Source organism: Phodopus roborovskii, unplaced genomic scaffold (assembly GCF_943737965.1).
Source record: "Phodopus roborovskii unplaced genomic scaffold, PHOROB, whole genome shotgun sequence".
Taxonomy (NCBI): domain Eukaryota; kingdom Metazoa; phylum Chordata; class Mammalia; order Rodentia; family Cricetidae; genus Phodopus; species Phodopus roborovskii.
Genome location: NW_026126447.1, coordinates 32,110,840 through 32,131,641, shown reverse-complemented (window position 1 = coordinate 32,131,641; position 20,802 = coordinate 32,110,840). Strand labels below are relative to the sequence as shown.

Sequence of the window (20,802 nt, the reverse complement as noted above, 5' to 3'; positions counted from 1 at the left end):
TTGAGTGTCACCTTTGAAGGGAGTCACTGTATTTGGGGATGGCCTAGTAGGATGAGCAAATCAAGAAGCTTTTAGGTCACCTTATAGGACGTCAAGTGCCTCTTGGTCAGTGCTATTGATCTAAGAGAATGCAACAATTGTTGAAATGTTGACAATCATTTAGGGTCCATTTTTTATTAGTATCATTTTTTATGTCTGATAATGAGCTTATTTATTAAAAATTTTAGGAAATCTGGAACGAAACTTACAATGAAAGTATAACCCCCCCCACCTTCTGATTTGCAAATATTCCAAATAAACAAAAGTACCTAAGGAAGCCTGGGGAATGCACTTCTTCCTATTTGCTCCACAGTGAGCATTGCATCGGTCATTTAGCAACTGTTCTAGGGGAAAGGGTGTAAATGGAAAGCTTGGAAGAAAACAGGAGACTCTCTCTCTCTCTCTGTCTGCCTCTCTCTCTGTCTCTCTGTCTCTCTCTCTCTCTCTTTGTGTGTGTGTGTGTGTGTGTGTGTGTGTGTGTGTACTCATGGGGAAGAGAGAGAAAGACTCCATAATTCATTTTTCATGACAGAAGCTTTAAGATCTTTCAGACGACAAACAGGACACCCACTTTCATATTTTTTCTCCAATCATTCCACCCTGCAAGCTACATTATTCACAAATGAGACATTCAAGAAACACAAATTCTGAAACAGAAGTGTGCACACCACCAGTGGAAAAGCAAACAAAAGCAGCTAATGTACTGTGGCTAAAAAAATTTTCAAACAAAGTGGCAGTAATTTACTGCCCTTGCTCTTAGCAGGACCCCAGGAACATAATCAGAACCCCCAGGACTGATGGGAGAGGGTGATTTACAGTAAGTCTCAGGATAGTAAAAGAAAACGAAAAGGCAAATTGCACATGAACATGAAAGCTGTATTTCAGTGTTTTCAGCAACTGAATCGAATTTCTAGCCAGAATTTCTTGGTGAAATTTAGAAGTCCCTCAAGAAGTAAACTATGAGCCAACCAATGTCCATCCCTGGGCACTGCTCCAGGCATGCAGATGACATTATCAATACTGAGAGGTGACAGTGACTCAAAAGATGCAGTCAGTGTGCAATCAGAACTGCGGTGAAGCAGTGGGGAGACCTGGGTTCAAATCCTGATCATTCCACTAGTTTCCTCAGATGGGTGAATTCTTTCAGGTGTTAACCTCTTGTCGGATCTGCTGCCTCAGACTGATGTGTGGAGGGTGGCTAGCACGTGGTGAGGCAGCTGGCGGAATGGGGGAAACTATGGAGATGAAAGAAGGGAAAGGAGCCTTTCAGCATAGAGTATGCCTGGAGCTGCTCATCAGCTGAGAAGCAAGAGCTCCAGAGCCATCACATCCGCTATAAGTGTTCCCTAGACAGAGTTACTGTCACGTTTGTACACAGATGTTTAATGTTAAAGTAGCAACAACCCAGAATTAAGGCTGGAATGTACAGGAACCTGAGGAGACCTCATTCCTTTCCCTAGTCATCATCTGAGGATCTCAAACAAACTGATCCTGCTCTGAATCCCATGGCTAGACTTTTAACTAACCAAGTGAAATCCTCTCTCTTTAGGTGACCCTCAGGAACTGCAGGGTGACCTCAACTTTATTTAATCATAAACAATATATCATCACATCCTCAAATATAATAACTTCACACCCCACCAAAATCCTACACAATTGCTATAAAACAAACAAACAAAAACAACAATACAACAAACAAACAGTAAACTGCAACTGTCTCTTTGAGAGCCCATTCCCACCCACACTTGGGCATGTCTTATTTTCTGCCACTCTTATTTTAGATATCCATCCTTGTGTTCTCAGGGTGTCATGTGTTTTCTGAGTATTTTTCCCTTGACCTTCATGCTTTCGTTGGTAATAATCACTTTTATTCAACTCTATCTCTGCTTCTTATGCTGGATGCATGTGAAAGGCTTTTCTGCATTAAAGCCACAAATCCCAATTTGTGCTGAGTCAAGGTCCTTAAAGAGGTGGGGGAAACTCCCAAGGCAAGGAAGATGACAGTGGTAGGCTGTGTCTCCGGTACTCTTAAGTGCTGACAATCCTACCCTCCATTAATGGAAATATGACTTCTAAGTTAAAAAAAAAAAAGAATAAGTTACTTGTTTTGATAAGTGAGTTAGCACAGTGAGGGCACCTACAACAGTTCCTAGCAGATGATAGTCTAGGAAGTTCTTGCCATGGTCATTACCATATAGAAAAACCCCTGTTTTTAGTTTAGTTAACCTGTGTTTAGAAAATGAGGTGACAAAAATTAATTTGTGTTCACAATATCCAAATTAAGTCAGAGTTGGCAGTCCTAAAAACTCCTTCTAAATGACCTGTCTGTGTCCAAGGTTAACAAGAATAAAATGTTAGGCACTGATTTAAAATGTTTACACATTGATTTTGAGAATACCATTCTTAGGTACTAGAAGCAACTTTGTTACCTTCAGCTGTGCAACTTTGGAGCTGAGTTTAATCATTTATAAAATGGTGCTAAAGAGAAAAGCCTTGTCATATTTTGCAATGACAAGTTGAGATCATTTTGAAAACAACAAAACACAAGACAATTAAAACAAATAAGTTTTGTTATTATGCTCCTTCAGAATACCCGAACCTTAATGGGAGGCAGGTAGAAAGGGCATTAGAGATTCCAAATTCCACGAAGGAAGTTGTATATTGTTCCTAATATGATCAAAAAATGGATAGCAGCATCTTCCTCGAAGCCATTGAAAGAAAACAGTTCTGTGGCATTAAGTACATTCACAGTACTCTGTGGCATCACTTTACCATGTGGGTATCACAGCACTCTGAGTGTCAACACTGTGCCATCATGGTACTCTACAGCATCACAGCACTCTGCAGCGAAAGCACTGTTACATCACAGAACTCTGCAGCAACATGCTGCTGCTACAGCACTCTGCAGCAACACCACTCTGTGGCATCACAACAATCTGGCATCATGGGTACTCTGCAGTCATCACTGTAGTCTATGTCATCACAATACTCTGAGGCATCAACAGCCATCGCAGTACTCTATGGTTATCACAGTACTCTATGATCATCACAACACTCTGTGATCATCACAGTACTCTATGGTCATCACAGCACTCTATGATCAACACAGTTCTCTGCAGTCATCCCAGTACTCTATGATCATCACAACACTCTATGATCATTACAGTACTCTGTGGTCATCCCAGAACTGTATGGTCATCCCGTACTCTATGATCATCACTGTACTCTATGGTCATTACAGTACTCTGTGACATCACAGCACTTTATGATCATCACAGTACTTTACACCAGCCACCTCCAGTCATTTTTCATATTCTCCCCTTCACTCAGCAAATATTATTCCTTCTTCCCCTTCCTTTCAGCTCCTGGAAACCATCTTTCTACTTTCCCTCTCTATAATTTTGAACTTTCTAGGTTCCATGAAAAGTACAAATTTTAAACTGTGGAAAGATGGAGAGATAGCTGAGCAGTTAAGAACATGGATTCTATTTCCCATATCCATTTCCTGCAGCTTACAAATGCCCGTAACTTCTGTTCTAGGTATACCCAACAGCCCTGACATCCAAGGGCATCTGCATTCATGGACGCATATACCCTCCAACTAAAAATAATAAAACTATACTGTGGATAAATGATAACACCATACTGAGTAAAGTTTTCAAATAAACCAATCTGATTGTTTTTTTACCCATATTTTCAAATGGAGAGCAAAGAAAAATGGCAGCTAACTGAGAATTTCACCTTGAGGTTTCCATAGGACTGTGGCTAAGCTAATGCTACCTTGATAGCTTCCTCTGAAACCTGACAGGTTGGTTTTTACCCCTGAGAAGATGCTCCCACTTCTGCCACAAAAATACTGATTGTAAGATTTTTATTCTTTTTTTTTCTAGGTCATATCTGTTATACACATGCAAGACTGGGCTAAACAATCCCCAAGAAACATCACTCTCATAATCATATTTTGATGACATTTCTACCATCCATAAAAATATCATCATTTCCTACCCAGTTCTTACCCAGAAACTATATATTTTGCATATTGAAAATATGAGTGAAGAAGTGTGTCTATTTTTCCTGGGCAGAGAAGCCAGGGGGATAGAAAGAAAGGACTCCTTTAGAACGTTCCCAGCATTTGATTCTGTAGTCATCTCACATCCAACAAAGGGGAAAAGCTCAAGAGTAGGGAAGAATTACATAGCACAGATCTGGATATTCCCCATATCGCCAGCACCACAGACATGCATAGAGCCTTATGCCCAAATTCAAGATTTCATAATGGATGATAGGAACATTGAGCTAAACCATTTGGACTGTGAGGCAGAGATTCATGGCCATTTTAAATTTATCTGTGATGTAATACTAGAATGTACATCTGCTCACATATAAGGCCCAGTTCTGTTAACTAAAACTAATGTAGACAAATATGAGATACTATAGAGCAAAAGGGTTATGTACTAGGATGGGACAACCATTCTTCACATCCTTAAAGTTTCCAACTGGGATGCATTTACATGAGCAAACACTTTTGGGATGATAAGAGCCTCACTTTGGGAAGAGCATGATGGCCACATTCTTTTGGGGGAGACATTTTCACACATGAATCACCCAAGGAACATGGCAGCTGCTTCAGGATGTTGGCTGCCTGCCCCAAGAGCTGACGCTGAGGGAGCAGTCTACAGAGACCCACCTTCAGCATGGAATGTCATCAGGAGAGTGAAGCTAAGTACCTCATCCCTCTGACTTCCAGAGGCCAGTGACAACTCTGGCATATTTTCTTTCTCTCCCCAGACAGCTCAGACTTTGGTTGAAAAACACTGCTCCTATTGTCCAAAACCAAGTGAATATTTATTAGAAAAGACATTCCCAAAGCAGTGCCCTCCAGACGATCTTATAAAGATGGCAGGAAAACAATGCATGAAATGATTTAATGATAATTTGTAATAATCTCAGTAAGAGTTTTATAATAAATCCTTTTCATAAAATGGTGGAAAAGGGAGGATTTATGAGTCTGTTTCCATTAAACTCACGTCAAGGACATGCCAAGAATTCCCAAGGTATATAATTTTTAAAAGTGGAAGAAAACTGCAAAATTAGCCAAAGAATGTCCCAAGTTCTGGTCTAGATTTTAAATGTCCTGCAAAGGGTCATGTGTTAAAGGCTTAGTTCCAGCCTGCGGCATTACTCAGACATGATGAAACTTTGAAGAGGCATGGCCTTGTGGGTTAACCTTAAGTCACTGAGGTATGTCCTTGCATGAGTATTAGGACTCCAGGCCCTATCCCTCTGTTAGCCTCCTGGAAACCATGAAGGGAGATGCTTGGCTCCACTATGCCCTCCTGTAACTATGATCTGCCTCACCACAGACACAAAAATAGTGGAACTAAATACACTGTTCCTATTTTGTAGTCAACTTGGCATGATATATCACCAGGGAAAAGAGTCCCAATGAGGGATTGTTTACTTTGGGTTGGTCTGTGAAGAGGTCTGTGGAATGTCTTAATTAAGTTAACTGATGCGAGAACAAATCTTCTTGTGGGCGGCTGCATTCCCTAGGCAGAGGATCCTGAACTGTGTAAGTAGAGAAACAGAGCTGAATGCAAGCATGCAACTGAGGATGCATGTATTCTTATTCTCTGCTATTGACTGTGAATACAATGTGACCAGCTGTCTCAAGCTCCTGATGTTATGATTTCCCCCTAGTAGTGGGACATAACCTGGAATTGTGAACTAAAATAAAGCCCTTCTCACCTAAGTGGCTTTTGATTAGGGTATTTTATCATAGCAGCAGAAATGAAACACAAATACTCAGTCTCTTTAAGCTCTGGCTTCCTGGTAACAAGTAGAAATAGATCATTTGTATAAGGTATCATTTATGGTGATTGGTGTGTGGAAACTACTCTATAACAATCAGAAATTATTGTTATGTCTTATTTTTATATTGTTAAAATCAGTATTGATGACAAAGATGATTATTTGGTAAAACATAAGAGATACACATGTTTGATGAAATAAATACTACTTGCAAGCCTCTTCTAACTAAGGAATTGTGCACATTCTTTTATTTATTTGTTTGTTTATTTATTTTCACATTCTGGGGTGGCAATTATTTCTCCTACAATGTCAAGAGCAGAAACTGAATTCTGCAAAAGAAAGCATTGTTCGGAAAAAAAAAAAAAAAACCAGGAAGAATTGTGTGAAAAAATGGACAGGCAATTTTGGTATTTGGGCACAGAAGAAAAGTGGAGTACGGCCAGATGTATTCCTTTATTTATTTCCTGTTTCTTCTCCAGCTTATAATACTCAGCTCCAAAGTTGCCATCCCCATTGAGTTATGTGAAGCACATCACTTCACATGCAAACTATCATGTACTGAGATAGTTTGAATGTAACTGGCCCCATAACCTCATAGGAAGTGGCAGGATTAGGAGGTGCGGCTTTGTTGCAGTGGGTGTGGCCTTGTTAGAGGAAGAGTGTCACTGTGGGGGTGGTCTTTGATGTTTTGTATGCTGATGATACTGCCCAGTGTCTCAATCAGTTTCCTGTTTACTGCAAGATGTAAGATGCTCAGCTACCTCCAGAATCACATCTGCCTGCACACCATCATGCTCCCTATCATGATGATAATGGACTGAACTTCTGAAACTGTGAGTCACACCAATTAAATTTTTTTTTTCATTATAATAGTTGCCATGGTACTGGTGTCTCTTCACCATAAAAACCCAATCTAAGACAGAGTTTTCTTCCTGGGATTGGGGTATTGCTGGGATAAGTCTGACCATGTTTTTATTTGGAAGAATTTGGATTTTGATATTTTGGGTTAGGCAAGCAGTGGAATGCTTTAAGCGCAGCTTAATGGGCCATGCTAGTAGGAGTATAGAAGACAGAGGTGTTAAGAGTTCTTTGGACTATTGGAAGTTCACTTACGAGGGTATCACAGGAGAAGAATTTTATAATGCCTCTTAGTGATTGTTCTCATAATATTTTGGTGAACAAAGTGACTGCTTCTGCCTGAAGCTAAAGTGAAGAGTTTTGGATTACTCCCTTAGGCTAAAGTGAAGAGTTTTTTTTTTATTAATTCCATTGGCAGAAGAAATCTCAAAACAGCCTAGTATAGATTCTGCCATATGGTTATTAGTGGTAACTCTAGTGAAGATTTTTAATGAAAAGGAAAAAGCTGAGCAGGGTAAATTACCAACTGGAAATTTTGAGGAGAAAAGAAGCACCAGGAAATGGAATGGAGCTAAATCCTGTGTTCAAGGAGATAAATAAATTAAGAAATGAAATGTAGGGAGTGGTGACCCCATGGCAAGATCCCATTCAGCTAAGTTTCCAACTTGTGAAAAGAAATAAAAGAAAGCTTACAGTGGGTGGAGTGAGGCACACTGAATTCTAGGACTGGGAAGGCAGAGGTTGGCCAATGAGTTTGAGGCTAGTCTGGTTGTATTAGTTAGGGTTTCTAGTGCTGTGAAGAGACACTATGACCATGGCAACTCTTGTAAAGAAAACATTTAATTTTGGTGGCTTGCTTACAGCTTCAGAGGTTCAGTACATTATCATCATGATGGGGAGCATGAAGGTGTGCAGGCAAACATGCTGCTGGAGTAGTAGCTGGGAGTCCTATATCTTGCAGGCAACAGGAAGTTGACCGAGACACTGGGCAGTTCCTTAGCATAAGAAACCTTAAAGACCATCCCCCCACAGTGACACACTTCTTCCAACAAGGCCATACCTACTCCAACAAAGTCACACCTCCTAATAGTGCCACTTCCTATGAGATCATGGGGGCCAATTACATTCAAACTACCACACTGGTCTACAGAGCAAGTTTCAGGACAGGCAAGCTTAGGCAATGAAGGACAAAAAACTGGTAAAGATATATTTAAACAAGGATACCATATTCCATCCCTAGTAAGCAGCAGAACTTGGCAACTTTGGCCATGTGGGTCTGGATTTAGACTTAAGGATAGAAGAAATGGGTTATGGAATTTGCTTCTGTGCTTAAAGGAAACAGCTGAGGCCAGGTATGTCCCTGAATGGAGGCCTAATTAGAGAGGCCATTGCATGAAGCTGTAAAGCTGAAGCCTGGATAGCATTGGAGAACCCAAGATGTTAGAGATGACAGAGTTCTGGAATACCTGCTGAGGAAAAATAGCAACAGGAAGTGGAACCAGCCCAAGAGAAAGAAGTGTGTTGCAGTCAACAAAGCTGAACAGAGTTGGAGATCTGAAGAGCATTTCAACATCAGACATGATGATACGGAGTTTGGAGTTTGCCCAGCTGGTTTTTTTTATTTTGCTTTGGTCCAGTATGTCACTACGCTCCTTTCCCTGCATTTTGGACTGGTAATGCAAATCCTGTGCCATTATATATTGGAAGTGTGTGATCTGAATTTTGATTTTAATATTTATAGATAATTACAGTTAAGAGATTGCACGAATCCCAGAAGAGACTTAGAACTTTAAAACATTGTTGGGACTGTGGTAGACTATGATAGGGAACTTATGAAGTTGGACTAAGTGAATTCTGCATCATTAATTTTGTTATCCAGTGCTTACTACCATAGGAAAACAGGTTAGAGAGGATAAATGGCTGCCACTACCTCCAGTGGCTATTAGATGGACATAGGAAAGGACATGCAAGAAAACAACAAAAGCATGTGAGATGACTTAAGGGGAAAAACAGGAATATTGACTTTTTAAAAGATCAGAGAAACAAGAAGATACCAAATTTGGTCTTTACAAACAAGATCTGAACTATTTAAAATTGTAAAATAGGTAGCTTATTACTCTTGCTTTTGGGAGCAATGTTAAGGTTAAAGTACTGGAAAAGGTACTTTAGAAGAATCCCTCCTTCCAAGTCCAGAAGATAAGCAAAGGTCACAGAGAAGACATCCTTACAGGCCAGTCTGAACTCTACTCAAGCATATTCCAGAGGCTTAAGATGGTCAGGTATAACCAAGGGCACATAAAAATGGACTCATTTGCAAAACAAAACAAAACAAAAAGCCAAAGACAAAAAAGGTGAGAAGTAATTCAGCTTTCCTTTTGACACCTGGAAGCAGAGCCAGGCATCCCCGAGACGGGTGGGGGCCTGAACTTCCTACTCTGCGAAGCCAACAGAGCTATGGATAGTTTTTCTGAGCACATGAGTGTCATGTGCAATCCAACCAGGCGAAGTGATATCTAAGCATGCTCTTGGCAAGAGCTGTTCTGAAGCAACATTGCCCAGAATGAAGGGTAATTAGGGAGTTTCTCACAGCCCTCCAGGAAATCTGGCCTGGCGCAGGAATGCCAAATTTTTCAACCTTGTCTGAAGAAATCCTCCCACAGCCCAGCCTCTTGATGATGTCTGTAATGGGTTGCAGAACTTGCATATGTGGAGGTATTGTGGCCTTCTTTGGTGGGTCCCAGTCCTCAGAGATGGTAGACCAACTTCCACAAGCTCCAGAGGGCTGAGGTACAGTTTCAAGCATGCGAACTCCCAAGAAAAAGTCAGAAAGGATACACAGCTGGCCCTACCTCTGGTGGCTTTTAGTTGGGCCTATGAAGGAACATACAAGAATTGTTTGTTTGTTTGTTTATTCTCTCCCTTTGTTACACCTACCACTGTTGGACTGAAATGATTTGGAGTAAATCTATGAAGGTGAAAGCAATTGTTTAAAGTCTCTTCCCCTGAACTAAAGAAGATCTGTATTAATTACTTTCCTCCTCTCTATGATATCAGAATGAAGCACTTACTTAGGAGAGGAGGAATTTATCTAGGCTCAAGGTTTGAGCCATCTTGGAAAGATGGGAAGAAAAGTCAGGGCAGGAGGTGGCTCCATGGAGACTGTGTGGAGACAAGGTGTCAATCAGGAAACAGAAAACTGAGCCAGAAACTAGAAAAGCTATAACACCTGGAAGGCTACCAGGGGTCTATTCCTCCAGTTTGGCTCAACCTTTTAAAGGTTAGACAACCTTCCAAAATTGTACCTTCAGCTGGGAACACAAGAGCCTATGGGATAGTTCACACTGAAATCATTAACACTATCCAAAGGTAAAAGTGGTTTTATCTTGTTCATTGTTGCTTCTTTATTTTCAGTCTCCAGCCCAGATCATACCTGCCATATTCACTCAGTAAATCTCTATTCGTTAATCAAATCTAAGGAACTTTTGTTTTAATTTTTTTATTTGATTTGAGGAAAAATAATCCATTGTTAATAGATTTGGATTTGAACTTCAGGTTCACTCTCTTGTGACTTTGGGCATCTTGCCTAAGACTGTTTATTATTCTCCTGGTATTGTGGTGACAAATTATCCTAAGCTTGGGGGCTCAAAACAATGCAAATATAATTATCCTGGTTCTGGACTTAGATGTTCAAAGGCTAGCAGGATGGAGCTTCCTCTGGGGTGTGAGGTAGAACCCATTCCTTGCTTCTTCCAGTTTCTAGGGGGCTACACAAATACCTTTTGTTTCTACATTCTGATTTAACTCATCCACTAAGTCGTTCACACCACTGAGCTGGCAGGACATGAAAGTGAGGTGTGATTCCTGCTCTGGAGGCTCGCAGTGTGGAACTCTGAGTCTTCCCGAAGCTGCCTGCACACTGAGTTTCCTAGTTGGCTCTCTGTCCCTAGAAGGGAGAATCCCGAGCACTTTACTTGGAGATATTCAACATACATCTCTCTCCTGAGAGATGAGGGACTGAAGGGGGAAGAATATACATGGATAAAGGCATTGCCTAGCAAGAGACAAGGAACACATGTGAACACTGTCCTTTATTGACAGCAAAAGGCTGGGCTGGGGCAGATTCTCACCAGAGGAAACAGCACAGTACGACACATGACAGTAAAAAGCTTGGCACTACAGTAGCACAACCAAGGTAGAGAGGAAGAGAGGAGCTAAGGCAGCATCGGGGTGTCTGTCCCTCTTCCCATGCCTTGAACCAAGCGGCCTCTGCACCTAAAAGCCCCCACAGGTCTTCATTTAGGTTGACCAAGACCACAAGCCCATGGTTGTCGATGATCCCTATAAACACAGTCCTGGCCTTCAGCTTTCCAGATGGAGGTTAAGGCTAAACCCAGAGGCTACTCCCAAAGCGGATCCACCAGGAGGATCCCTCACAACCTCAGAAAGAAACAGGCTTGAATCTGCCCGTGGAACCTGCAGGCAATGAGAAAGCCGGGGGAAGCCAAGAAGCCTGTTCTCTGGGATTTGTGATTACCAGTCAAAATGTGCCTTGTCTTGGCTAGAAATCACTGGAAATGGTACCAAGGGAGTAGGGAACTGGAGACTCACTTACTTCTCAAAAGGCAATACTGTTGTTACAAACAGTGCTGGGGGGGGGGGTGCAAGCCCTGCAGGCTGCTGAGTTCTCCCCCAGCAGCCCTGTGGCCTCTCTCACCCATGCAGGCTTCTTGGTATGGAGAACGGGAGTCTTGATGTGACGACTCTTTTGGTGCCACAAGGAGCTCGCACAGTAAGTTCACATAGCAAAAGCATCTACCAGAGCAGCTCACAGAACAGGCAATAAGCGAATGTCTGGTGTTCCTTATCTCCTCTCCTCCTTAAAAGCATTTCATAAACGTGCATTAGAAATCTATAGCCTCCTAGGTCTTCTCTGATATGAAGAGGAATGAAGATAATACCATTTTAAAAATCTAGGTTCAATTCAATGCTAGAAAATATTGAGGTCTCTCTGTCTCTGTCTTTTTCTCTCCCTCTCCTACTGACATTTTGAAAAGCCTAATAAAGTCCCTCTCCTCTGCCCCAGCAAAACTGTGACCTCTACTGTCCTCTTCTACGAAGTAATTTCTCCTCAGACAGGAAACACATTCCCAGTGAGGATTTCAGTGACAGGAGAGCTGATCACAAACAAAAACTTTGGAGGTGGCTTTTGAGTTGTTCAGGTTTAAACAGGTTCATGTGTTTGCATACCTGGTCCCTGGCTCCTGGCACTGTTTGGGGACGTTTTGGAGCCTTCAGGAGGCAGGATATAGGTAGAAGTAGTGGATCTCTGAGGGTTATTGCCAAGTCCAAGTTCCAGGCAGACTTCTCTGTCCCCAGGTTGGCAAACAGCTTCAAAATCCTGCTACTGAAGCTATGAACCACCATGACTCTGCCATGACCCCCTCCCCCCATGATGGACTGTACCTCCTGAACTGTGAGCCTGTATAAAGCCCCCACACCTTCCTTTCAGATATTTTATCTTGGTCATAATAAAAGGACACAAACTCCTTTTGCAAACTCCTATCACCATCCCAGAACTCTATAAATCTCTCCTAGCCTTAAGGCAAGAAGGGTGTTTAAAGTACCACGTTAGTTAAGAGAAGAATACACACACACACACACACACACACACACACACACACACACAAATCCATATCTGGACCCCAATTCTACAAATAGCATCCAGGGAAGAAATTAATAATAATTTAAGCAGTGTATCATCGGGTGAATGAATGGATGGATGGGTGGATGAATGAATGAATGAATGAAGCAATGGAAATTACGAGAAAAGTAAGGTTACTTCCTGCAAAGGACTGAAGAAGCCCGTGGATGGCATAGAGCTTGTATTCAGTCTTGAAAGAGAAAGATTAGCTCCTTGCAGAAGGTGGGGGGTGGGTATTAGCAAAGAGAACAAGCAAACAAAAAACAAAAACAAAAACCAAATAAAACAGAAGGACAAGCCAGATTGAAAATCTGGAAATACTAGAAGAAACAGAAATCCAGTTAGAGACAGAGGCCAGACAAGGGGGCTAAAAAGAAACAAGGCTGAAGGCAGACCGAGCCAGAACACCTGGGCTTTGTTGTGGCCAGGCCACAGGATCTCCTTAGACTAGCCACAGCACATGGCAGGCCTCAATTAATGCAAAGCCACAGCTCCATGGTGGGAACATGCTCCCATGTGCACATAGGAAGCGGCTGTCTGCACACACAGGCAATTACAAGCATTCTGAATGCTGGGTCCTGAACCACGCAAGCCCACCAAATGCCTGTCCAGAAAGGTCACCCAGCCAACAGCTCTGATCAGTCCTGGCTTAGGCTGAATCGAATCCCCTAAACAAGATGTACTGGATGCAGAGGCAGGAAGGTCAGGAATGGCCCTGCCTCACATCTTGAAGCGTTTTAACCATGTGGAACATTTTAGAGGACGAAGAGAAAAAGGAAAGGAAGAAAAAAAAAACTTCCTCAGAAATAATTCCAAATAATCAAATGTTAAGTCATCCCAATGTGAGTGGGGGGGTTAGTTTATTTCAGCTGTTGCCTCCTCCTAATGATGTGGACAAAGGTTCATTTCAAGGAAGAGCAGACCAGGCTTGTAGACGAGCTTTCTCTCCTCCTTCCTCCCCTGGCCCCTGTGTTTTCCTCTCCATCTACCTTTGTCGATTTCACTTGAAATGTTCCAGGATGAGGTAGGCGCTAACTCAGCAGTGACTGACAGCTCTGTTTCTGGAACGAGAAAGAAGGGGGAGGGGAGGACAGGGAATTATTCACTAAGGTCACTTAGAAGTATTATATCCTAAGGGTTTAGACTTTTATACATGAGGCAGCTCCAGTAGCCAGCCAGCAGCAGCCCACATCTCAGAGACCCTCCAAGCCTGCCAAGCTGTAGGCCAGACCTTTGCTTTAAAATTCCATACTGAGGGTTAAGATGGAAAGTACTATATTGACATAAAACCCAACAGAGACAACCAACCCCATTTTATCAAAATAGTCTTGCCAGAAGACCAGGCTCTGACTGATGAATTCAAAAGCCCTGTCAGGGAAGAAAATGGAGAGTATTGTCCTGCCTCCTGCTTTCATTCACTGAGTTCATGACTCCATGATCAGAGAAATGCAGTTCTTGACACTGGCTCTTTAAGTCAAGGCAAATGAAAGCTAGGCATCTGAATGCTCAGAGTCATTTGTGGTGACTACACTTAAACAGTAATTTTCAAAGCCACCATAATTTAAGGCAAATATGCAAATCAACCATCTAAAGGACATAATGTACTATAAAGATTTAAAAACTTTTCAATAATAGTCTATGCTACACATAGGATGGTTTTGTTGTTTCTGAAAAGTTCAAGCCATGGCATCATTTGACTATTTTAAATAGGGTTGTTGTGACTTCCCCTTGGGCTACATACAAATAACACACATCTAGTATTATAGATGGGTAGGATCTGAGGGGACCAAGGCCATCAGATACTGCACATATGATGTCACCCCACCTTCAATCCCTTGCAAACATCATGAATCTATTATGATTCTTTCTGCCTATTAAGCTTGGCATCTGTGCTACAGCCTTTTCAAGACAGGGTATTTTAAGTAGCCACTAAAAACAGGTCTGAATTAGAAAGCAAGCTGAGCTTTAATAAGTTGAAGACCTGACATTGGAGCACAGTGTCTGGCTCTACCCACAAGCTTCCCAGTGGCCTGGGCTGCCTAGTACCAAAGGTTCTGAGCTCCATCTCATCTTTGGATTTCACTTTTCCAGAAATAAGCACTTTCCATATTCCCTTATTTACTGCTGAACATCCACCCAATGGCTAGAAATGGCACATGTCCTTGTCATTTTTGCCAGAGACTAATGTCTGCACATAGAAACCTTGCAAAGGTCACATCAAACCTGTCTGCCCACCACACACTACAGAAACACATGGACTATTCAGCAGAGTTGCTTCCCTGACCTAGGACAGGGGAAGGCAAAGAACATCCTGCCCATGGTCCTCATCTGCTCCTTCACCCTGAGTGGAAACCAGTATAGATTCTTTAAAGGGAACTGAAGTCAGATGATCTGTATATCTAACAGCATGTTACACAGTGAACTATGAAACCCCAAAGAAAGAAGGACAAGCAGAAAACCACTTATCATGAACCCACAGTGGGACACAGTACTTCTACCTTTTGCCCAAGGATAGGCATCTTGCACATACACCAGGAAGTGCTCCCTGACTCCCACTCTACTGTCACCCACTCTGGCTCCTTACACCATGACAGTTCCTTTACTATAGAGCAGATTGCTATGGCTCATCTGATGAAAAGCATCCCAACACCCAGACCAGGGAGCCTGGGAACAGAAGCATGCCAGCCATCTGGGGTGGCAAGAGGGGCAAGGAGCAAAGGCTGGGTGAATGGTGGAACTAAGACAGACCTTGGCAGCGTTTACCTGAGGTTATTTCCAAGGCTTTATCTTACTGCTTCTCACAGTGAAGCTGCCAGGAATCCAGGATTCCTTTTATAGTATCACTCCATAGAAGGTCAGCCGCTATGTTACTCTGTGTTTCCAACCTGAGTTTGAATTGCTGGTTGTATTTAATTGGGACAAATGACTAAAGTATGGATTGCTGGTACTACTAACAGTGAACTGTTCCCTGAGTGTCCCTGGTTACCACTCACTTCTTAGGCAATGGCAAAGATGATTTGAGTTTTAAATCTCATTACCTAATTAGGGATGTGCCTTAGCCTCAACAGTCATTCTTTAAGACGTTCAGCATCTCAGAGAAAGTAGTAACAACTAAGACAGATAAGATATTTTAAAATATGAATCATAACCCACAAGACATGATGTTTTTAAGACCGGTTTTTATTATTTCTGCCACTTGTGTGAGAGTGTTCATGGAGGCCAGAAGAGGGAGGACATTGAATGCCCTGGAGCTGGAGTGACAGGTAATGCACCACCCAGTGTGGTTGCTGGAAACCGAACTCAGATGTGCTGCAAGAGCTCTTAACCACTGGTTGAATCCCCAGCCCTGAACAATGATACCTTTAAAAGGCAATTTTAGTGATATCAAAAAAAGAAAAGAAAAAAAAGCCTGAGTATTTTACATGAAATAGGTGATTCTTTCTTCACAGATAATGATAGTCAATACACACACACACACACACACACACACACACACACACACACACAGAGAGAGAGAGAGAGAGAGAGAGAGAGAGAGAGAGAGAGAGAGAGAGAGAGCTAAGCTTTATCCTAGGAAAGGTGAGCACCTCTCCAGCCACCCGCAGGGCCACCAGCAGCTTTGATAAAAGCACAGTCACTAGCACACTAGCTATCTCCTCTCCTGTAATAGTGTCACCTCACGGTGCATCAAGAGTGCTAATTAGGTGACAGACTATTAACCTAAAGTAAAAGACCATCATGAATGCTAACTTACATAACATCTTTTGATTTCCATTTTCTCATCTGCACAAAGGGAACAATAAAAGCTACCTCACTAGACTGTGATAAGCATTAAATCTAATAATGGGTCAAAAGACCCTGCAGGTTGTAGCCGAGAGTAGGGAGCTGAGATCTCCCATGCCTTCCCATCTCATAGGCAGTGAATTCATCGCTAACTGCTGTCTCTGTGCCTGAAACAATGCATCCCCATGATTTGGAAAAGAGTACATTTCACAGGCTTTGCTGATCACAGCTGGTCTTTCCAGGTTAGGTTCCCTGAGTTAGTCACAAGGTCTCAGGGAATGTAAGCATTTTTGTATTATTTTTATGCCATTTAAGCAAATAAATCATGTCTTAGAGAACTTCAAGTCACACTGTTTTCAACCTCTGTGAGAGAACAAACCTGAAAAACTATTCCTGCTCAGGTCTGATCCTCAGGGCTATTATCTTTGCAGTCCAGTCTGATGGCTGACTCTTTGGCACTGACTCTACAAAACCTGAGAATGATGAATGAAGGGAAAACATAGTCTTGACTCTCCTTCAGTGATAGAAGTGTCTGCTACAAAAGGGTTCATTTCAGCCACCGGCAGGTGGAGAAATAACAAGCATGGGATATACAAGGATAACCAAGAAGCACTCAGCCACACCATGTACCTGAGCTAGTGATGAATAAGGTCCTAGGGATACTCAATGTATGGAGTACACTCAGAGCCACTGAGTCCTAGAGAGTACTGGGGGGGGGGTATGTTTCAGACATCTAAAACTATCATCAGTCTATGGGGTTTTTAAAAGCATCAGTATGAGGACATAACAGAGGATTGCAAGAGTGTACCAGACAAGAGAACAAAGTTTTGCATTTTTCGTTAGTAGAAGCAACTTATCTTTTATGTATATAACGTGTGCAAGTGTTATAAAAGGCAACAATGCTTTGAGGTTGTTTTGGTTTTAATTATGTGGGAAGAGACTGGGAACAATCCACAGATGGTCCAAAGAAGGTAGTAGTCCCCAGGACTTGGGTGAAGGGAAAAGAAAAGTCTACAAGATATCAAGAGCTTGTGCAAAGAGCTGAGAGCTCTTCTGTTCCAAATAGACCTCCTTCTCAATAGCTACGGGTACATGACACCAAACCGGCAACCTGACATTGATCCAGGATGTTCATATAGTTCTGACATTTCATCACACATGGAGATTCAGGCATCCGCCCCATAATCAAGGTAAAGAACTAATAAATCCTCTAAGACTCCTCCTCAACCCTTTTGACAGCAACTCCCTCCCACCCACGCCTATTCTCTGGCAAACACTCATCTCCTCTATCTCTATGACTTTGTTGCTTCAAGAATACTATAGAAGTGAATTTGTGTGGCATGTAGCCTTTTGAGATCAGCTTTTGTTTCACTTAGCATAGTGCCCTTAAGGTCCATCTGAGCTGTTGCCTGTGTCAGTGATCTGTTCTCTTTCCCTGCTGAGTAATAATCCTTAGCATGAGGTTATATACATTGTTTACCCATTCACCTCTGACCTCTGATAGGGTTTTCCATTCCTATCTCATACAAATAAAGTGGTTCTAAAACAACTCACAGGCTTCTATGCTGCATTAGTTATTTCAGTCAAAGGAACATGAGATCTAGAGGAAAGGAGTTGGATACTGGAAGTGATAACAAGCCGATCAACTGGATATGTTACAGCATTTAAAAATGGGATTTGGCCCTAAAATTAAACATATAATAAGATGTACATCAGACAGAGACAGGGCAATAAGACAGCATAAAGGGAGCATATACACCCTATTGGAGAAAAGGGGTGGGCCTTGGAAAGACAACTCAAAGCCAAGAGAGAGCCTGTGCATCTGATAGACAACAGCTCCTAAGGCTAGCTAGCACTCTAGAACTGTTCAGTAGCCTTACTTATTTACAGCTTTTTTTTTTCCCCAGTAAGAAGCTTCTAGGTTTTTCCCTGTTATCAGCCTGCCTACTTTTTTTGGGGAGGGGTTAGTTTTCTTCAACACAAAAATACAGCATCTAGCCTGTTACTGAGGTGGCAGGATTTCTTAGAGGACAGTGCAAAGTTCCAACAGACATTTCAAAATGGGTTAGCAATGATTTTACCCAAGGAGAGGCTCACAGGGGAGTGAAGCAATGTGGCTCATTGCTCCCCAGTCCTTGAGGCCACTAGGTGCTAAATGGATGCATGTCACAGTAGCAGATTAGTTTGTTCTTGGCTTCATGGCCAGCCAGCAAAGACAGAGTGAAGAGAAAAGAAGCATGCTGGAAAATGCTAGCTCAGAAACTACTGTTGTATATTTCCGGAGGCCCCACTCCCCGTCCTCCAAACCTCGAGGTCTAATGATACCAACACACTGCAGTCTTTGATTTCTATCACTGTGTCACTTTTCACTCCATGTTGTTCCCCTAGAAGGTGTCTCCTAGCCACACTTACTTCCCCCTGCCATCCCTATGTCCTTCTGTATCTTTATCCAAGGTTTTATCCATCTCCTTTTCCTGCTTTGCTCAGGCCACATACAGTCCCATTTCATATTCTAGAGTCTGTTTCATAGTAAAAGTCTACAACAAGGCCACGGGCCATTCAAAGAAAAAGTAAGAGAAAGCAGCCTTCAGCACTGCTATTCCAGCACTGCCTGAGAATTTGTTCTTGAGTTTTGCTAAATAAATGAAGCCTTGGTTAAGTCCTATTCACAAGGGATGAAATAAAATTTTACTGACGGTTCTCTAAAGCCACAGTACATCTAGTAGCAGTTTGGAAGATGAATGATCAGAAGGAATGAAAAGACTTTTTTTTTTCACCTAGAGTTTAATGCCTCTGAGTTCACTTGTTCATTGATCCAACTTATCCATCCTTCTAGCCATTCAGCAAATATTTACCGAGCTCTGACCCAGACAATCTCAGCAGTAGTGAACAAACTCCAGGTAGAGCTTGCTCCACAGAGTTCAGGGTCTGGAACAGACATAGAAAAATAAAGAATTGAAACAGAATGAAATAATGCGAAGAGGAGTTGTGGCAAGGAAGAGTGTGAAGAGCTTTGAAGGAGCTAGTCCTAACCCCAAATGCTGCTATTAAGCCTCCTATGGTTTGTGGCAAGTTCAACCATTAGAACGGTACACTCCCAATCACCCGGATGTCCCCTCTGAAGGTTTTCTAGAACTGAACAATTGCAAAGACCTGGTGAAGGCAGCACTCCCCTTCAGAGATTCTTATCGCCAGAAGGACGGTCTTCAGTGGCGAATCTGTCCTGAGCATAGATCTGTCTTGACTTGCACAGCTTGGGCACTTGAGAGAGCCTTCTGTTGGAAACAGAGAGTCTGTCCCGGGTTATCTGTCCTTGGTAGATTTTCAACCAGCAAGGAGTCATTTGTGCTGTTATCTCCCTAGCAACGTGAACACCTGCTGGGCTTGGAAAGGCTGACCTAACACATTAACACTTGTGCAGCAGGTTCTCAGCTTCCATTCCCTTTTACCTTTTCATTTGTACTCAGTCACTAACAGACAGAAAAATCATTGCTCATTCAGCATGATACTATGCAAAGTTTGATGGTTTCTGCTCTAGTTTGCCTATGTAGAGACCAGATGCAAAACACAATACAGAAAAGTGGGAGGTTTTTTTTTTTTTTTTGAGGGGTGGGGTCTTACCATGAGGACTTGAGTTGTTGGTGGGCCAGCATTCTGCCACTGAGCTACAGTGCTCCAACATTTTGTTGTTGGTGTTTTTGGAGATGGGGCACTGCAAGGTAGTGGAGGGTGACCTTGAAGTCACTATCTTCTACCTCAGTCTCAAGTACTGAGATTACAGATATGCTAAAATCAGAAACACATGTGTATGCATGTGTGGTGTACATATGTGGTGTACATATGTGTATGCATGTGTGGTGTGCATATGGGTTTGTATGTGTGTGGGTGTACAAATGTATAGGAATGTGTGTGTGTGTGTGTGTGTGTGTGTGTGTTAGTCAGAGTTTGACATTGGGTTGCCTCCTAAATAACTGTTCACTTTACCATCGGAAGCAGGGCAAGCACAGGGCCTAACACAGAGCTGGCTGCCTCAGCCCATCTAGCTAGACAGCTTTGCCCAGAAAGTCCCTGGCTTCCTCCTGAAAGCTGTGCTTACAAGGGAGACACCATGCCCGCACAGCTTTTTTACATGGGTTCTGGGGCTCCAAACTCCAGTCTTCATGCTTTCATGGCACGTGCTTTATCCACTGAGCCATTTCCCTAGCCCCAAACAGTATATCTCAAAACATAAAGTTCTATGTCTGTGAAGAAATGTCATGGAGACATCAATAAAAATCTTTCTCAAGTTGGAGCCTCAAACAGTAGATCTATGTCATGTAGTTTAAATTGCAACATAATAACGATGGGATTCAACAGGAAAAACAAAATAAACATGGCGATTAGGTGATGTTCAGTTTACTACTAAAAAGACAAAATCAAAACCGGAAGTGCCTAAGCTTTGTACTCTACACAAATCACTCACTCTTACATCCCCCTGACTCTGAGTGAGTGTTCTCCCCCTTTCATTCTAATTAGACTGCAAATATTTTTGCTAGCTAGGTTTAAGACTCTGCATTCCCCTGTGCCACCCCCTCCTCCCCTGACTTCAGACAGCTCTAGGGAATGGCAAT

The 20,802-nt window shown here is 42.3% G+C and overlaps 1 protein-coding gene across 1 annotated transcript in view; it reads right to left on the bottom strand.

The window, feature by feature from the left end:
- Ror1 (receptor tyrosine kinase like orphan receptor 1) overlaps positions 1-20,802 on the bottom strand; it is a 350,790-nt gene that overhangs the window by 130,518 nt on the left and 199,470 nt on the right. The window contains exon 2 of the mRNA XM_051188230.1: positions 13,399-13,470. Within this exon, the coding sequence (XP_051044187.1) occupies positions 13,399-13,470 (72 nt within the window). The remainder of the gene's footprint in view (positions 1-13,398; positions 13,471-20,802) is intronic.